Here is an 18,408-nt window from a genome sequence, read left to right as displayed (position 1 = left end):
CGTGTCAAAGGTCACTCAGCTAGGAAGTGGCAGAACCAGAATTCAACTCTGACTCCTCTCATAGGAAATCCCATAGGAAAGAATGGAGTCAGGTGACATGAGGTAAGCACCAGATGTAATGGTTTAGAGGAGTGGCTGCTACTGCTAAGTCACTTCAGTTGTGTCTGACTCTGTGCGACCCATAGACGGCAGCCCACCAGGCTCCCCCATCCCTGGGATTCTCCTGGCAAGAACACTGGAGTGGGTTGCCATTTCCTTCTCCAATGCATGAAAGTGAAAAGTGAAAGTGAAGTCGCTCAGTTGTGTCCGACTGTTAGCGACCCCATGGACTGCAGCCTACCAGGCTCCTCCGTCCATGGGGTTTTCCAGGCAAGAGTACTGGAGTGGGGTGCCATTGCTTGGTAATGACTTATACCTTTTCTGTTCCCTGTCCTTGCTCCAGGTCACTACTCCCTTAAATTAGGGAAATGGGGTCTAGCAACTTCTAACATATTTGCAAACCTTGTCCTAATTTGCCCTTAGAGATGAGGTGAGCAGTAGCTCTAGATTTCTGAACTTCAGAATTCAGCCTCAGACAACTAATTCATTTGCAATGACCTTCTTATTTTTTTCAGGAGGTTTTGGAATGGGAAGCAAATCAGCTGCCACCAGCCCAACAGGCTCCTCGCATGGTACTCCCACCCATCAAAACAAACCCCAGACTCTGGACCCTTTTGCTGACCTTGGGACATTAGGTATACACATAACAAATGAAGATACATACTTATTTTTGGCTACAAAGCCTCAAATCTAAATCTTTGGGGTTAAAAATAAGCTGTAGTGTTTACCTGGGATCTAAAATAATCTGTATTTTTAAGCTATATTCTAAAACCTAAAGCTGTCTTTTTAGAAAAGGAAACAGGCTTCAAATACTGGGTTGGAGCTAACCCCTATTAATGCATTTCTCCAATCCCTGAGTTTGGAGTAGTAGTGTAAATAAAGTTAGAACTTCTGGGAGCATCTGAAAATAGAGTTTGCACCGAAAGTAGTGACTATGTAGGGAAACAGTGAGAGACAAGGGTGGTCAAATAGAGCTGTGCCACGAGGGGCCCGCTGTGTGCAGGTCTTATTCTGAAGTTGCCAGTGAGGTCCTCACACTGTGCCTCTCTTCTCTCCATGGGCCACAGTCCTCTCTGGTCGGTTTGTAATCTTCCATACAGAAAATAGACCCTCTGGAGAGTATTTCTAAAGAGTTTTTTCATCAGATGTTAATTATTATTATTATTATTATAGGATAAGTGTTTTATCCAACCAGTCCATTCTGAAGGAGATCAGCCCTGGGATTTCTTTGGAAGGAATGATGCTAAAGCTGAAACTCCAGTACTTTGGCCACCTCATGTGAAGAGTTGACTCACTGGAAAAGACTCTGATGCTGGGAGGGATTGGGGACAGGAGGAGAAGGGGACGACAGAGGATGAGATGGCTGGATGGCATCATTGACTCGATGGACGTGGGTTTGAGTGAACTCAGGGAGTTGATGATGGACAGGGAGGCCTGGTGTGCTGCGATTCATGGGGTCGCAAAGAGTCGGACACGACTGCAATAATCAAAGTCCACGGAAGCTGGTGTTTCCAAAACTACTCGCTCATAAAACACTTAATTGAAGTTCACTGAACCCAGTGTTTCCAAAATTACTTGCTCATAAAACACTTCAGTTCAGTTCAGTTCAGTCACTCAGTCGTGTCCAACTGTTTGCGACCCCATGAATCGCAGCATGCCAGGCCTCCCTGCATCAGTGCTCGTGGTGATGCTCCCTAGAGAGGGGTACAGTGTGCAGGGTTCTGTTTTACCAAGAAATCTCTCTTCAAGGTGTAGTTGATTGGACTAGTGTGTTTTGAAACTTTTTCCCTCCTCCTTTTCCATCCTCTCCCGTGAAGTGCAGAGTTGTTAAATAAGAATGAGGTAGCTCTGACACAAAGGTTTAAATAAGCCAACTTGATATTTTAGTTTCCCCAAAAGGCCTCCGGAAGCATTTAGAGCTGAATTATCTGCAGGGAATGAGAACATGCTACCGTTTTATTTTTCTTAGTAGTTATGTTAGAATCTTGACCTTTCCTTTTATATAATTTAGATCTTCTTTCCTTTTAAGAATTTCTCAAATTATTTTCCCTTTTTTTGTATCTTAAAGTTCAAATTTTAGAATAATAACATTCTATAAAACAGGCAAAGTTCTATTTCAAGTACAATCTTTTCACTGTTCATTTTTTACCCATTTATTCATCCCACAATTAATTATTAAGTGCCTTCTGTGTTCTAACATTGTTTTAGTGAAAACCAACCAGCCAAACTAACAAAACCAAAACAAAATTCCTTCTTCTTAAAGTTGATATTCTAGAAGGGGAAATAAACATTAAATGAATAAATATACAATATAATGTCAACCAATAAAAACAATTAATGTTTAGCTGGACATTTTACTCTGTACCAGGGTCTATTTTAAGTGCATTACATATATCATTTCATTTAATCTTCTGAATATTTTTTGAAGTAGAAACTATTATAATCCTCATTTTACAGATGAAGAAACGGACACGGAAGTTTCAGGAACACGCCCAAATCACAGGGTTTCAGCACCATGAACTCTAGGTCTGTGGCTTGCACTATGACCCCATGAGGAGTCCTGTGAAAAAAATAAGGCAGAAAGTGATGGCGCGTGGGGGATGGGCCAGGGTGTTATTTTAAATATCGAGTGGTTAGGGAAGGGCCTTACTGAATAGGTGACCTTTATAAGAAGTTCTTTTAAAAAATTCAGCATCATGTCTTGCATCTAGTTGTCATGTCCTTTTAGACACCTTTAACCTGGAATCATTCCTCAACCTTTCATGACATTGATATTTGAAGGGTACAGGCCAGTTGCCAAAGTCTTGATTTGTTAACTTTGATCACTTGGTTAAGGTGATGTCTGCCAGGTTTGCTTCACCATGAAGTTACCATTTTTCCTTTCAGTAATTAATGAGTAATCTGGAGAGAGAATTTGAGATTATCCAATTCTCCATCTGACCTTTACCCGCTGGTTTTAGCATTCATTGGTGATTCTTGCCTAAAGCAGTTATTGCCATGATATCTGCAAAACTGTGCTTTTCTGATTCCCTTCTTCTTTCTGTATATATTAATTGGCATTTCATTCTAAGGAAGAATCTCCTGTCTCTCCCTCTCCCATCCCCTTCCTTCCTTTCTGACTCCCTCCATCTCTCACATCATAATGGACTAATGGATTCTTTTTTGACTTGGTTGGTTATCATCTGTTACTGTTATTATTTAATGTTCACATGGTCCCACATTTGATTTGTGAAAGCTCCTTTCTTCTGACTTCTATATCATTTTCACTTGATTCCATCATTTTTGAGAACTTTCTTTATGGCACAAGGTATCCTAGGCTTCTCTTGAACTTTTTATATGCCTGTCCTATAATCCAGCATTTCTGAGAAATCTCATTCCTTTTTGTGGGGAATGGTATTTAGAAACCAAAATCTCTGCTATAAGTTTGTTTTTTTTTGCTCTGGGGTGGGTGTCACTGCTCTGCCTTCCAGGAGATGGAGATAGGTGATCAGTGGATATTAACACATAATTTACTCCCATCCACGGCCACAGGGTCTTCCTTGCCTCCCCCTGTTCCACATCTGTGTCTTGCATTTCCTTGGATCTCAACAACATTAATAGACAACAAAAATAGTTTTAGAATAGCTGCATCTTTATTACTACAACAATATACCTATTCAAAGGAGTTCAAGAGTAGTGGTTATTTTTGGTTTTTTTGCCACGCCTCATAGCTTGCAGGACTTTTCCCAACCAGGGATTGAATCCAGGCCACCACAGTGAAAGCCCATGAATCCAAACCACTAGGCACCAGGGAAATTCAAAAATATTTTTTCGAAGAGTTACTTGTTTTTGAAATGCAATAATTCTTAAAAACTGCTGGGGAAACTAGTTTCCTTTTGCCTCATTTTCGAGTCACATAATTTAGGAAAGGTAAGTGATTTTCCTGAAACTGTACAGCAAATGAGTATATAAGCAAGGGCTACTTACACACTAAAATTTTTGACTCCTAGGCAATTGCTTTAGAGTAAAAATTAAACTTCTAAGTTATATAGCTGCAATTAAAAAAAGATAGCATGCTTCTCCTTTAGGTATTTTCACATTGAACAATTCTGATACAAACACCATAGTTTTTCCCATAGATTCCGATTTAATTAGTTTGGTTGTGGCTTGGGTATAGAGAATTTTTAAAGCTCCCCAAGTGAGTCTAATGCACAGCCAAGTTTGACAACCACTGCTTTTGCTTTTAATGAGAATAGCTGTGGGCTCTGGGTTTAGCTACTACTCTATATTTCCGTCAGTTCTCTGCTTCAGTGGCTTTAAAAATTAGAATTGCTAACCAGTCTAAAAAATATTTAGGAAAGAATTCTGAAAGGGTAACATCAGAAAGCCCTGCAATGTTGATGAGCAGCTTGAGATCAGAGGCAGCATCTGCCATTTCACCACTGTATCTGCAGCCTCATGTGGAGAAGACGCTCAATAGTGTATTATAAATGAACAAATAAATGGCAAAGCAGTGGGAACATGGAAGAATTTTTTAAGTTTTTCAGGTCTTTCTGTAGTTACTGACTTTTTAAATAATAAACGTAATATATTCAGAAAGAAGATTGTAAGCATCCTTAAAATAAAAGATGAAATTCCAGTGTGGAATGTCTACCCAACCTCAGGTATGTTGAGGTGCTGTTGGCAGAGGGGCCCAGAGGCTCACAAAGAAGGGCTTCACGACAGGGGCGATGCCAGCCTGTAGTGCGCAACAGTGCCATTCCCTTTTTCTATTACCAAGTATTTATTGAGCCTTTATGGTGGATGGGTACATGCTGGGAATATGAATTTGCATTATTTTAAAATGGCGCCTCTTATTTGCTTAGTTCAGGAATTGTGAAGAGCTTTCACATAGTCATTGTGCCTTTATGTTTTTTCTGCGATGTAGACATAGTTCTGATTTTACAGGTGATAACACTGAGGTCAAGGAGATAAGTTTTTCACTGAACTTCAGAAGAGTGAGGATTCTCCGTAGGCTGTTTTCGGCTATTTTCCTGGGGCACTGTATCTGGTACCTAGTTGTTGTTGTTTAGTTACTAAGTTGTGTCTGACTCTTTGTGACCTCAGGGACTGCAGCATGCCAGGCTCTTCTGTCTTTCACTGTCTCCCAGAGTTTGCTCAAACTCAGGTCCATTGAGATAATGATGCCATCCAACCATCTCACCCTCTGTCATCCCCTTCCCTCCTGCCCTCAATCTTTCCCAGGATCTGGGTCTTTTCCAGCGAATTGGCTCTTTGCATCAGGTACCCAAAGTGTTGAAGCTTCAGTTTCAGCATCCATCTTTCCAATGAATATTCAGGGTTGATTTCTTTTAGGATTGACTGGTTTTACCTCCTTGCAGTCCAAGAGACTCTTAAGAGCCTTCTCCAGCACCACAGTCCAAAAGCATCAATTCTTTGGCACTCAGCCTTCCTTATAGTTCAACTGTCACATATGTACATGACTACTGGAAAAAAACATAGCTTTGACTATACGGACCTTTGTTGGCAAACTGATGTCCTTGCTTTTTTAATATACTATCTAGGTTTGTCATAGCTGTTCTTCCAAGGAGCAAGTGTCTTTTAATTTCTTTATAATTTCTTAGCTGTACTTATCATCCTCAGTGATTTTGGAGCCTAAGAAAATCTTTTTGCTTTCTGGTACTTGGTAATGCTCAACAAATACTGATGAATGAATATATGAATGAATGAATAAATAAACGAATGTAAGAATGAATGCATGAATGTGTGATGGAGCAGAGACAGATTGGTTCCAAGTCTGCTGGTCATAACACAGCATTCCCAGTGGGAGTGGGAAGAGGAACCCACATCAGACCAGAGGAACAATACTGATAGAAAGAAGAGACAGTAAGTGAGGGATGACTCACTTACTCAGAGATTTGTAGTAAAAGACTCAGAGATTTGGAGAGGAATTTGAGATTATGGATGCAGGAAATGAACATGACATGTGGAGATGGGAAGTTCATAGTCAAGTCCCAGCTCCATGAACTAGATGTGTGACCATAAGCCTGTAAGTATACCGAGTATACCTCCTTTATTTCCTTATCTTTAAAGTGGGGCCAGACTGTGGAAAATGGTATGGACATTTTTCAAAAAACTGAAAATAGAACTAACTTATGACCTAGCAATTCCACTCTTGGGTATACATCTGGAAAAAAAACCCACTAATTTGAAAAGATATGTGCACCCCAATGTTCATAGCAACATTATTTACAATCACCAAGATATGGAAGTGACCAAGTGTCCGTCAGCAGAGGAGTGGTTAAAGAGGATATGGCATATAGCAGTATACACAGTGGAATACTACTCAGTCATAAAAAGAACAAAAACTTTTGCCATTAATAGCAACATGGATGGATTTGGAGGGCATTATGCTAAGCGATGTATGTCAGAGAGAGAACGACAAATACTGTATAATATCATTTATATGTGGAACCTGAAAAATACAAGAAATACAGCAGATAAGAAGCAGACTCACAGATATAGAGAACAAGTTAGAGCTTACCAGTGGGGAGCAGGGGGAGGGCAAGAGAGGGGTGAGGAAATGGGAGGTACAAATTATTGGGTATAAGATAGGCTCAGGGATGTACTGTAAAACATTGAAAGTATAGCCAAGATTTTGTAATAACTAAATGGAAAGTAACCTTTAAAAATTGTATAAAAATGAAAAAATAAATGGTAATTTTGACAAAGAAAAATAAATAAAGTGGAACCAGTAATACTACCTATTTCCTAAGGGTGTTGTGTAGATTAAAGGCAGTAATAGTCATAAACATATTTTGTAAATTCTAAAAGAGCTATATAAATGCTATTTTATTATCACTGTTGCTTCGGTATTGGTGCCTGAAAGGGTTCCTGGAGATCACCTCTTCAAACATGAGTCACAGCTAGTCTTCATATTTTGGGAAAAGCCCAGCATTTATGCAGTGAGTACTTAAAAGTTAGGAGTTACAGAGTCAGGATTCTACTTAAATTCCCAGGACAGAGTAATATCATTTTTTAAAGCTTGAATAAGTTTCTTTACCCTATTCAGAGTTGTCAGAGTGTTAGCTGTGTTTACTCTCCTGCAATGAAGTGCAAGTAGTGTGAAATTGAAACCTAGTTATGAAATTTTAAAACACCTTTGTTTACTCGTGGGCACTAACCATGTTGGTATTTATAACAGACAGTGAATAATCCTGATGGTTGATGTTTAAATAGCAGCTTCACCAGTGAATATATTTTTGTTTTATTCCCTGTTCTTGTCATTTGATAGATTTTGCTCAAGTTAAGAAATAGAATCTTCTGAGAGGGTGGGAGGGAGAGCTGCAGTGGCACCGTGGAGGAGCCAGGGCTCGTCTGGCTTGGAGTCAGACTTGGACGCGGGTCCCAGTTCTGCCACTTTCTGGCTGTGTAACTTTCAGAAAATCGCTTACCTATTCTGAGCTATAGTTTGTTTATCAGAAGGAAAAATGGAACTGTTAGTACATACCTAAAAATGTCATTGTGAGGATTAAAGGAAAATACATGAATGCAATTTATTTAGCTATTCAGTTCAGTTCAGTTCAGTCACTTAATTGTGTCCGACTCTTTGCGACCCCATGAATTGCAGCACGCCAGGCCTCCCTGTCCATCACCAACTCCTGGAGTTCACTCAAACTCACGTCCATCGAGTCGGTGATGCCATCCAGCCATCTCATCCTCTGTCGTCCCCTTCTCCTCCTGCCCCCAATCCTTCCCAGCATCAGAGTCTTTTCCAATGGGTCAACTCTTCGCATGAGGTGGCCAAAGTACTGGAGTTTCAACTTTAGCATCATTCCTTCCAAAGAACACCCAGGGCTGATCTCCTTCAGAATGGACTGGGTAGGAAGGCTAATTATGCCACTAGTCAAGGGAGGTTCCACTAAAGTCATTGTAAGCAGTGACTTGGGACACAGGAGTTAGAGGCTACTCACAATAGCATTACCTTCTTTCTCTCTTTCTCTTTCTGTTTTTCCTATAGGTGGTTCTTCATTTGCCAGCAAACCTTCCACACCAACTGGATTGGGTGGTGGATTTCCACCTCTCAGCTCGCCACAGAAAGCATCTCCCCAGCCCATGGGTGGGGGGTGGCAGCAGGGAGGGGGCTACAACTGGCAGCAGACACAGTCCAAGCCACAGTCCAGCATGCCCCACTCCTCTCCCCAGAACCGGCCCAACTACAACGTGAGCTTCTCATCCATGCCTGGGGGCCAGAACGAACGTGGGAAAGCAGCAGCTAATTTGGGTAAGGATGATGGTATGGGGCCTGGCTAGAGGGTACCCAGCGGTATGCATGTCTGAAGAAGGAGACAGGGAATTTGGCAGTTTCTGAGGCAGTCTTTGAATTGTAATGACGCAGCACGATCCCTCCCAGTGCTGTGCCTGGAGCTCCTAGGTTTATCATTCTCCCCGCACACTGTGGTTTTGTGAGTGCTGGCTCACCTGTCTGCCTTTCTCCACACTGAGACCAAATGGTGGGCAGGGACTGGGTCTTTTTTTAACTCATTAGCATTAGCACCTAGCAGAACACTAGACAGGTAGGAGGCACTAAAGGAGTATTGAATGAAAGTGAGTGGATGGGTGGATGGATCTTGAAACTGCCATCCCTTTGGAAGAGGGGGTGGAACACGAAAGTTGGAAACATTTCAAGCACTGCGTTCATGTTTTCTCTTGGCTCCCAGTTAGAGGAATGGACATGTCTTGGACATTTGGTCTTGATTATCCTCTGGCTGGGGGATGTTCCTGAGATCTTTGGGTTTCCTGTGATGGTTTTTCCCTCTCTTCTGAGAAGAAAGTTAAAAGAACACAAAGTGGCCCAAAAGCTAAGGCTGGAGGATAACTCTGATGGGATTCTTTCTTTTTTCAAATGGGGTTCTTGATAGCAAGTGAAAAATAATATATTTTTCATAGAAGGGATGGTCACATTTTAATTTTTAAAAGGCCTGTAATGATATGTTTTACATCTCAGTTGATTTCATTATACCCAAGAATGGAATGTATAGGGACGTAATAAGGAAACAGGCCTTTCTATGGAACATGGGAAAGGAAATTCCTCTACTTTTCCTAGTAGCTTTAGCTGACATCTTTTGAGGGCTTATTATATGTCAGGTGCTATTCTAAGCAGTTTTTGCATATTATTTCATATAATCTCCAAACCCTTGTTGTAGACAGAGATCAGTAATTTTCTTAGTCCATACAGCTTGTAAGTGACAGAGCCAAGATCTACCAGGGCAATGTGACTCCAGAGCCTCTACCATTCACCACCACACCCTGCTTCTCACGGTACTTACATGGCAAGGAGTCTTTTTTAGGTCTTTGTAACATCGTGTTTGTTCTTTGGTTAGCAGTGGATATTCTCTGGTGATTCCGTAGAGTCATTTGGCTTCCCCTCCATTTTTATTCTGAGTAGATATGGGGTGAGTGTTGTCAATCAATAAACACTTACGGAGTATCTTCAGTGTAGAAAACATTGGGGATACAGCTGCAAACAAGACAGACAAAACCCCTAATCTCAGAGCACCCACATTTGAGTGTGTGTGTGTGCGACAGAGTATGTTCAGGATGCCTGACAGAAAGTTTCAAGTGAGACAACAGTGTTGGTTGAAGGCATGGACTGAATGGACTCTTGTATTGTGGTTCTGTTTTAACAGCAAACACTTAATAGCCAGGCACTGTTTTGAGCACTTAAAAATATTTAACTCGCCAATTTTCACAACAACCTTATGAGATAAGTCATGTTATTAACACCATGCCTGGTTGACAGATGAGGACACTGAGGCAGGAAGATGGTAAGGAACTTGTCCCAAGGTCACATTGCTAATAAAGGCAGAGCTGGAATTCAAACCTGGGGGTCTGTCTCCAGAGCCCTTGCCATTTGCTACTACCACGCTAGGCTGCTTTTCCAAGCAGATTGATAAAGATTGTGAGGCCAAAACCAGACTTAGGGGAAAAGAGCTCTGTGATGGACTAGAAGTGTCAGCCGAGTGTGGGCAGGAAAGCAGCAGTGTGTGTGCATTTCAAGCACCAAAACCCAGGTCATAGGCCCATCACTGCTGCTAGCCAGTTGTATGACTGGGGCCTGAGGTGGGGAGGGAGCAGTGGGTAGAATCATGACTGTCCTCATCTGTGCAAGGATGGAATGGTGGACATGGAATCATGGAATTAGGTTAGTGCAACAACCCAACCTCGAGTCTGAGCTTGGCCGTGGACACTGCATGTGATCCTGAACAGATCTCTTAAGTTTTCCAGACTTCACTTTCTCATCTATAAAATGGACATGACAGTCTCATATGCTACTCACAGGCTAAGTGAGAGGATTAAGGGGCATAGTGCCTGTGAAAGCCCTATGCAGTGTGCCTAAGTGTTATGATACTATGTTTATGAGTAAACACTATAATAATTTTAAAAATACTATGTTGCAGAGGGGAAACAAAAAGCAGCTGACTTTGAAGACCTGCTCTCTGGTCAAGGTTTTAATGCTCACAAAGACAAAAAGGGACCTCGAACAATAGCTGAGATGAGAAAGGAGGAAATGGCTAAGGAGATGGATCCTGAGAAGTTAAAGGTGAGTGAGCCCCTGGCCTGCAGTGACTATCGTGTTGTGTGGAACCGTCAGTGTGGGACTAACCTATAGAAGGTGCCATGTTGAGTTTCTAGCATCTACCATATTTCATTTGGTTCTTGTAGTTCTGATTTGAGTATAGCTGTGTCCTTTAATAGAAAAATACTTTCAGGGAGTGCTGTATATGTTGTTTCATTTCTTTAGTACAATGCACTTATTCCATAATATATAGTGTAGATTTTCTTCATTCACATTTTCAAATAAGCAATGGCACTCTTTAAGATGTGATCTTATTATTCAGATGGCATTGCAATCTGTAGGTAAGTCATTATGATTTGGTGGTAAGAAGAATGCATTATTTATATTCTCTGTTTCTGCTTTGGTAGCTTTATATAGGACTAGATTAGCTGATGCCCTCAGGATCTCTTCTTTGCTGATAGGGAGGGAGCTATTGATTGATGTGCCTGAGAATTACTCACTCCCATAATGTTAGACCTAGAGGTTTGGGAACGTGAAAGGGATGGAGGCTAAGGGAAGTGGGGTCTCTGGCTTCTACACTGCTTCACTTCACTTTTAACCAGAGCATTTCTACTTTTATCTGTTTCTGATTCTTGGATGTCTAGGTAAGATTTTATTTGGAAAAAGAGAATGTTTTCATATTCTTTTCTTCTAAGGTTTGCAAACCAGTGTCTATAACTTCATTGTTTCATAGATGAGAAAACAGACATGTTACTTCATAGCTGAAGATATTATCTGGGCAATGGTTAATTGGGGGACAAAAGGATGGTTATGTTGATGAATGGTGTGAGGTAGTGAAACAGTTTGTGAAGATCAAGAGAACTGGAAAGCTTGTCACAGACAGGCTGAATTCCCACGTGACAAAATACACTGACACTGTTCCAGCCTGGAAGATGAGAGTCTAATCTAGTGCTCCAAAACCAGAATGGCACAACCACTCAATGTTACACATGTTGAAAAACATACCACTGTTGTTTTCCATAATTTGTTGAAGATGCAGCGATACAATTTGCAGTACAATATATGATGCTCTGTTTATATTTGCTATTCACTTCATGCAGTGTTATAAAGGTTTTATCTGCCACAAACACTGTGCTCCATCTCAAGAGCCTTTGTGTATTAGGTAAACTCTGACAATTTTCTGGAAAAGAAAGTGGTTTATGTCTTTTAAACCATGCTTGGTTGTTTAGTTGGTATGGAGTATTTAATTGTTTGGGAGAGTAGTCATCATTCACTTTGACTGAGCTTCTGTTAAGTGCTAACTGCTGATTCATTGTTACAAACCTTTCAATTTAGTGACCTCATTTGTTCCAACTATGGTGATGCAAACTATGAATGGTCATAGTTGGAATGAATGACTAAATGTATTGATTCATTTAACAGACCTTTTCAAGCTCTTTTCCTGCCAGGCATACTGTTTCTGAGTTAGAATGATATGTAAGAAACACTATCCTTCTTCAAACAGGTCTGCCTAATGGCAAGCGGAAAACAAATGCACGATTATGGTGAAGTATAGCACATTTTATGATAGAAATATGTTTAAAAGGTAGCCTGGAGAAATTTGTTTTTTTTTTCAAGGAATTTGTGTGTGTGTGTGTGTGTGTGTGTGTGTGTGTGTACATGTCAGACACTCTACTAGACATACGACATAGCAGGGACCCAGACAGACATGATGTGTGCCCTCGTGGAGTTCATACTTTAGGCATAAGTCATTAACTCAGGGGGACCAGAGAGGAAGGAAGGTGTTTAGACTTTCCAAGGTGGAACAGTGTGAAATTCCTGAGCAGGCTTTTGAAGGCTGATAAGGAGTTAACCAGAAAGAAGAGGTGTAGGGGGCAGAGGAAGAAGAGCCGTCCTGGTAGTGGGAAGGATGACCTAGGCAGGTACCTGATGTTGCTGGAGCTGGAGGGGTTTCCAGAGTCACAGTGGAGATGCTCTGGACTCAGAAGCATTTGAATTTCTTAACTGCCCCTGTGTTAACAGATTCTAGAATGGATTGAAGGCAAAGAGAGGAATATCAGAGCCCTTCTGTCCACAATGCACACTGTGCTGTGGGCTGGGGAGACTAAGTGGAAACCTGTTGGCATGGCAGACCTGGTCACCCCGGAGCAGGTGAAGAAGGTGTACAGGAAGGCTGTGCTAGTGGTGCACCCGGATAAAGTGAGTACAACCTGTCCTCCTGCACCCCTGGGGGTGTCTGGTCCTCCTGTCCTTGGTTTATAAGCGTGTGTCAAGGAGTCATACTTTCAACTTGCTTCTTATTAGGCCATTTATATGATAAAATAAATTTCATAGGCTCAAAAAGGTACTTAAACAAACAGTTATACTTTATGACACAGAAGCAAAGAAGTCAAGCTATACATTACAAATAACGGAATGAGGGCTTTACTTAGGTATGAGATTCATTACTGACTAATTTTCAGGGATCAGATAGAAGTTGTGCCTGACTAAAGGATGAACTCAGAGTTGGACAGAGGAAATTTTCTCCTACAGTAATATGGCAGTATATTCAGCCAGGATAAACAGTGAAAAAACTTTAGAATGTAGTTGGTAAAATTGGTGAGAATCAACAAAATATTGAAAATGGAGCTAAATTCATCACTATATTGATTATGGCAGTTTATTTTCACTGAAGTACACACACACACACACACACACACACACACGCTCTGCACTGTCAGAGACTTCAACCGGTGGATGGCCCGGTTGAGATCACCATAACACACAGAAACCTCCTTGACAGAATTGGATCACTTGCCATCATATGGACTTTGTTATTGTTGACTAGTCACTAAGCTGGTTCTGACTCTTTGTGATCCCATGGACTGTAGCCCACCAGCCTCCTCTGTCCATGGGATTTCCTAGGCAAGGATAGTAGAGTGGGTTGCCATTCCCTTCTCCAGGGGTTCGTCCCTACCCAGGGAGCGAACACGCATCTCCTGCGTTGTGGGCGGATTCTTTACTGCTGAGCCACCAGGGAAGCCCCATCATATGGACCGTGTGAGTCCTACAGTGTGAGGCTGTGACTGAATCCTACTTGAGAACACACACTTGAATCTGATGTCTTAGATTTTCATCTCTCTAAACTTTTGGTGACAATCCAGATAGTAGTAAAGAAATGATGTATTTCAGTGACTTGAAGAGAAAGGGAAAGAGCCCAGAAAAACCCACAAACTGTATGCCTGTGTTATGGGTCTCCAAGAAAATTTTTTTAAGAAATAGAATAAAGAGTGTTTCAAAATGCAGTCCATCAATCAGAGCTACGCAGTCTTTGTCATTTGGTAGGTAACTCTGGAGAATGGAGATACATCTTGTGCTGACCAATAAATTCTGTTACCTACTCAGTGACTGATCACTACTACCATATGTGAATTCCTGGGGGAGGGCTTTGTGGAGAGGTCATAGTAATTAGGGTCATGTAGATGGGGCTATTGGCTTCCTTAGTGTCTCAAGCGGTATAGAATCTGCCTGCCCATGCAGAAGATGCGGGTTTAATCCCTGGGTCAGGAAGATCCCCTGAAGAAAGAAATGGCAACCCAATCCAGTATTCTTAACTGGGAAATCCCATGGACAGAAGAGCCTGTTGGGTTCTGTGGAGTCACAAAGAACTGGACATGACTTAGTGACCAAACAGCAACAGCAGCAAGATGGGGCTGTAAAGAGAGAAATGGTCTAACAGAAAAAGATTTCAATTACTCAGAGCCCACATTAGCGATGGAAATTTTAATATAAATAAAATTTTGGTCTGTGGTATCTAATGTGTATTTTTTTTTTTTTTTCTGTAGGCTACTGGGCAACCCTATGAACAATATGCAAAGATGATTTTCATGGAGCTCAATGATGCCTGGTCAGAATTTGAAAATCAAGGCCAAAAACCCTTGTATTAACTTATGAGCTTTTCCATTTCTGCTGCAGACCCGTGCTAATGCTTAGTGTGTGTCACAGTTCTGAGGTTTTTGCAGGTGAACCAAAAACTCCAGCAATGTGTACCCAGTACTTAACTGTTAAGTTACTCGTGAATTAATTCCTCTTTAATAAGGAATGTGGATGTTTGTTTTCTCAAGTCCCCACCATAAAAAGTCCGAAACAGGAAAGGAACTTTTAGTCAGATGACCTTGCAGAGTATTTTTACAACATTCCAGCCTGCCCTGTGGGGAGCCTACTCAGCAATTTGTGGGGAAATTGAAAATAAAGGCTACCAAAGGCATAGCACCCATCTCATTGTCTGAGGATAGGATAATGAGCCAAAGTTATAATAATAGGATTACATGATGGATTTTAACTAATAGTTTTGAGATTTTCTTGGAAAGATAAAATTTGAGCCATGGCTTTACGTAGACTTCAGGAACATGACCATTAAGTTTTGTTTGTTTGTTTGTTTTAACAGAAATTTACTATGGTCTATAGTATAATACTGTACACTTCTTTTGGTCAAGAGGACTAACAGATGTAAAAGAACCTGAACTGTGGGAAGTAATTCTATTATAATCCAGTGATTACTACCAACACTTCCTTCCTGGATAAGCTAAAATTTAGTGAAAATGCTGACTGAAGAAAAATAGGTACGCTAAAGGTGTAGAAATCTGTATTCCTGGTCAGAGAGTTGGGCTACTATCTTCTTTTCCCTTTAGAAAGATGTGGTAGCTTGAAGAATGTCTTAATGCCATAACAACAACCTGATTTGATGAAACTTCTAATTTTTCCTGTAAGGCTTAATGCTCCTCCTTTTTCTTAGCAGAGAAAATGCTCTTAGCTGGGAACAGATTGTAAGGCAGTTTGGCGTGTTCACAGTTGATCAGGAAGACTGTCTAGTATGGATCCCCTGTCCTCCAGGTTTGTGATTGGCTGGGGGAAGGAAATCGATGACCACAGTGACAGGGGCAATTGCAGTGAGAGACAGAGAGAGGCCACTTCAGACCAAGTCACATGGCTTATTAAGACTGGCTTCTCTGAGGAACCAGGTTCCTCTTCCCACCTGATGAAATAGGACCTCTTGGATTATTACAGTGGGGTTTATTGTTCTAAAAGTTGTTGGGGGTCCACAGGAATAACAGTTGCACAGGAACGTCTGTGAAAATAAAGCAGGAGTGAAACCTTTGCAGACTTCAGACTGGTTGGATTTCAGTTCAGTATTTTGGCTGTTTCTCACTTTAAGGGGCAAGTGATTGTTTTCCATGACTTTGGTAGATCTCTTTGGGTGTGCAGGTACACGGTGTGCAGAGGATATTCATACAAGGCAGATGGGCAGAAAGATCTTGATCTAATCTTAAAAGGTTTGTGCTCAGTATTGTGAAAAGCTTTCAAAAATTGTTTTTAAAAGACAATCTTTTTTGTTGTTTCTTTCTGTTTTTCATTTTCTTGTGGCAAACTGTACTGGAAAAGCAGCATGTCAAAAATACTTTATGTTCTATATACAACTCTCTTCTTTCTTTCTCTCTTTCTTCCTTTCTTTCCTTCGTTCTTTTTGTTGTTGTTGTTATAAAGATTCATTATTTATTTTACCTTTTGCTGACAATGTGAAACTCGCCTCAAATATTCTCTTTTTAAATATACAGCTGTAAACTGTTCAAAGTAACCATAAAAAACTAGGTGTTATTTATTAACATATTATAAAATAATGTTTGCAGTATGTGCTTGTCTTATTTAAAATTGGAATGTGAGACATGTTGCTGTGACTTTTTTTCTCATTCACATCTGTAGATATTGTGTGAACTACAGTATATAATAATAATTAAAAGGCTACTATGTGAATGTCACGTACATTTTGAAATGATAGAACTATATTAGCTTGGTATCATGTTTGGATAATTCATCCATGTTCACAGTTTAAAACATCATTAAACATTATGTAATTAGCAATGAGAAAGAATCTTATCTAACTTAAATTTGGGATGCTCCCTGTCTCTTTTCCGGATACATTATAATTCTGGACCCCTATTTATCTCAAAGCTCTTAACATATACAGACCAACAGGTTTTCGCATTCCTTTTAAATATCTGGTTGTGACAGAGCTTGTTGTTGATCGGATTCACTGTTTCATTCATATTTATTGTAATATATTTTTGTTTTGTAAATATGTTACACTCAACAAAATGTGATTGGTCTAAAATATTTGTAATGTATATTAAAAGGCTCAAAAATATTTGTAGAAACATAAGTTATTTTTTCACTCATAGGAATGCGACAACAAGCTTGAATTACACCTTCTGACATGATTCACTTTTAAGAAAAGTTATGGGGAAAGAATATGCTGCTGCTGCTGCACATATAATACATTTGCACCAAAACATAATCTGATAGAATTTATTGATTTATACTTTAACCACCCCCCTTACCACCCTTGCCTCCATATACAGACACACTTTTGATCATGCGGCATGAATGCTGTGTTCCTAAAAGAATCAGCACAGAAATCCTGGCTCTAGCTAGGATATTAATACATTTTTGTGCTGAGGCAAAGGGTTGGATCCTGGGAGTCTGAGACTTTGTTGCAGAAAACAGATCATTTAGCTCTTTAAGAAGAGAAGCAGCATGTTTACTTGGAAACAAATGTTGCAAATCAAAAGTATTTGAATTATCGTTGCTGTACCCTGTCTAGAAGAATCTTCAAGTTGGACCCTAGGTGGCGCTAGTGGTAAATAACGCTCCTGCCAATGCACGAAACTTAAGAGAGGTGGGTTCCATCCCTGGGTGGAGAAGATTCCCTGGAGTAGGAAATGGCAAACCACTCCAGTATTCTTGCCTAGGAAATCCCGTGGACAGAGGAGCCTGGCGGACTATAGTCCATGGGGTTAAGAAAGAGTCAGACACAACTCAAGCAACTTAGCACACTATTGACGAAAACACTGTGTAAGGAATGAACATGCAAGTTGAATTCCAGAGCCAGTTATCACAGCAACAGGACAGTTTCCCTGCTGACAACATATACTGGGGAATTTAGGTCAAGTAGACAGGTTTTGGTTGTTCTACGATTTAAAATGGGGAACAATTCAAGTGCTGATTTTCTGACTTCACATTTAAACTGTTTAAGGTTTGATCTCAGCTTTCCTACTCAGTAGGTACCATCTGAGCCTCAGTTTTCTCATCTGTAAAGTGAAGATAATAAAACCTAGTTCATAGTGTGAGAATTGAATGCAAGGAGAAAATATAAAAAATTTATCCTAAGAGGTCCTGTTTAGTCCTAGCCAGTTTGACAGAGGACGTGGATCTTATATTTCCAGGTAACACACTGACAGCAAGTTGGGAAAGGGTTCGGCTTCTAAGGTTTTTACTTTCTGTTTTTGATTGAAAGTCTTCTTTATTCTTGAGGAAATACAGAATGGGGTAGTAGAAGAACAGTTTTTCAGTGAACCTCTGGTAAGAGGAAAGCAGATTTTCTCAGAAGATGGTTAAAGCCTCTGGTAAGATGGCTAAGTTCCTCTTTAAAGTGTTGCGTAAACTGGGAAGAACGGCTGGTGTGGACAGGAAAGTTAACTGGAGACAAATACTGTCTCTGCATTTTTCTGATTCTGGACATCACCCTGGGGCAAGCTCCTCATCTTTTTGCCATCTTCCAGTTTCTTACTGCTGAGTCCAAGGCACTCAAACCAAGCTTTGCCTCTGAAGTGTCACTTTTCTCCAAATCATTTCTCTTCCATGGGACTAGCCTTAGGGTGATATGGGAGGCTCCAGCAAGCCCTTATATATAGTTTTCTACACACCTGGTGCTGTGC

At 40.6% G+C, this 18,408-nt stretch overlaps 1 protein-coding gene across 3 annotated transcripts in view; it reads left to right on the top strand.

Annotated features, from left to right (window-relative positions):
- The window catches only part of DNAJC6 (DnaJ heat shock protein family (Hsp40) member C6), a 178,616-nt gene extending 161,778 nt beyond the window's left edge, over positions 1-16,838 (top strand). For all 3 annotated transcript variants that reach the window (XM_061411711.1, XM_061411712.1, XM_061411710.1), the window contains exons 15-19: positions 615-734; positions 8,099-8,362; positions 10,539-10,681; positions 12,680-12,856; positions 14,482-16,838. In XM_061411711.1, coding sequence (XP_061267695.1) covers positions 615-734; positions 8,099-8,362; positions 10,539-10,681; positions 12,680-12,856; positions 14,482-14,583 — 806 coding nt within the window. In that variant the 3' untranslated portion in view covers positions 14,584-16,838. The remainder of the gene's footprint in view (positions 1-614; positions 735-8,098; positions 8,363-10,538; positions 10,682-12,679; positions 12,857-14,481) is intronic.
- The last annotated feature ends 1,570 nt before the right edge of the window (positions 16,839-18,408 follow it).

This window comes from Bos javanicus, chromosome 3, assembly GCF_032452875.1.
Source record: "Bos javanicus breed banteng chromosome 3, ARS-OSU_banteng_1.0, whole genome shotgun sequence".
Classification (NCBI taxonomy): domain Eukaryota; kingdom Metazoa; phylum Chordata; class Mammalia; order Artiodactyla; family Bovidae; genus Bos; species Bos javanicus.
Note: the sequence above shows the minus strand (reverse complement) of the source record. Positions and strands in the feature narration are given on the sequence as shown.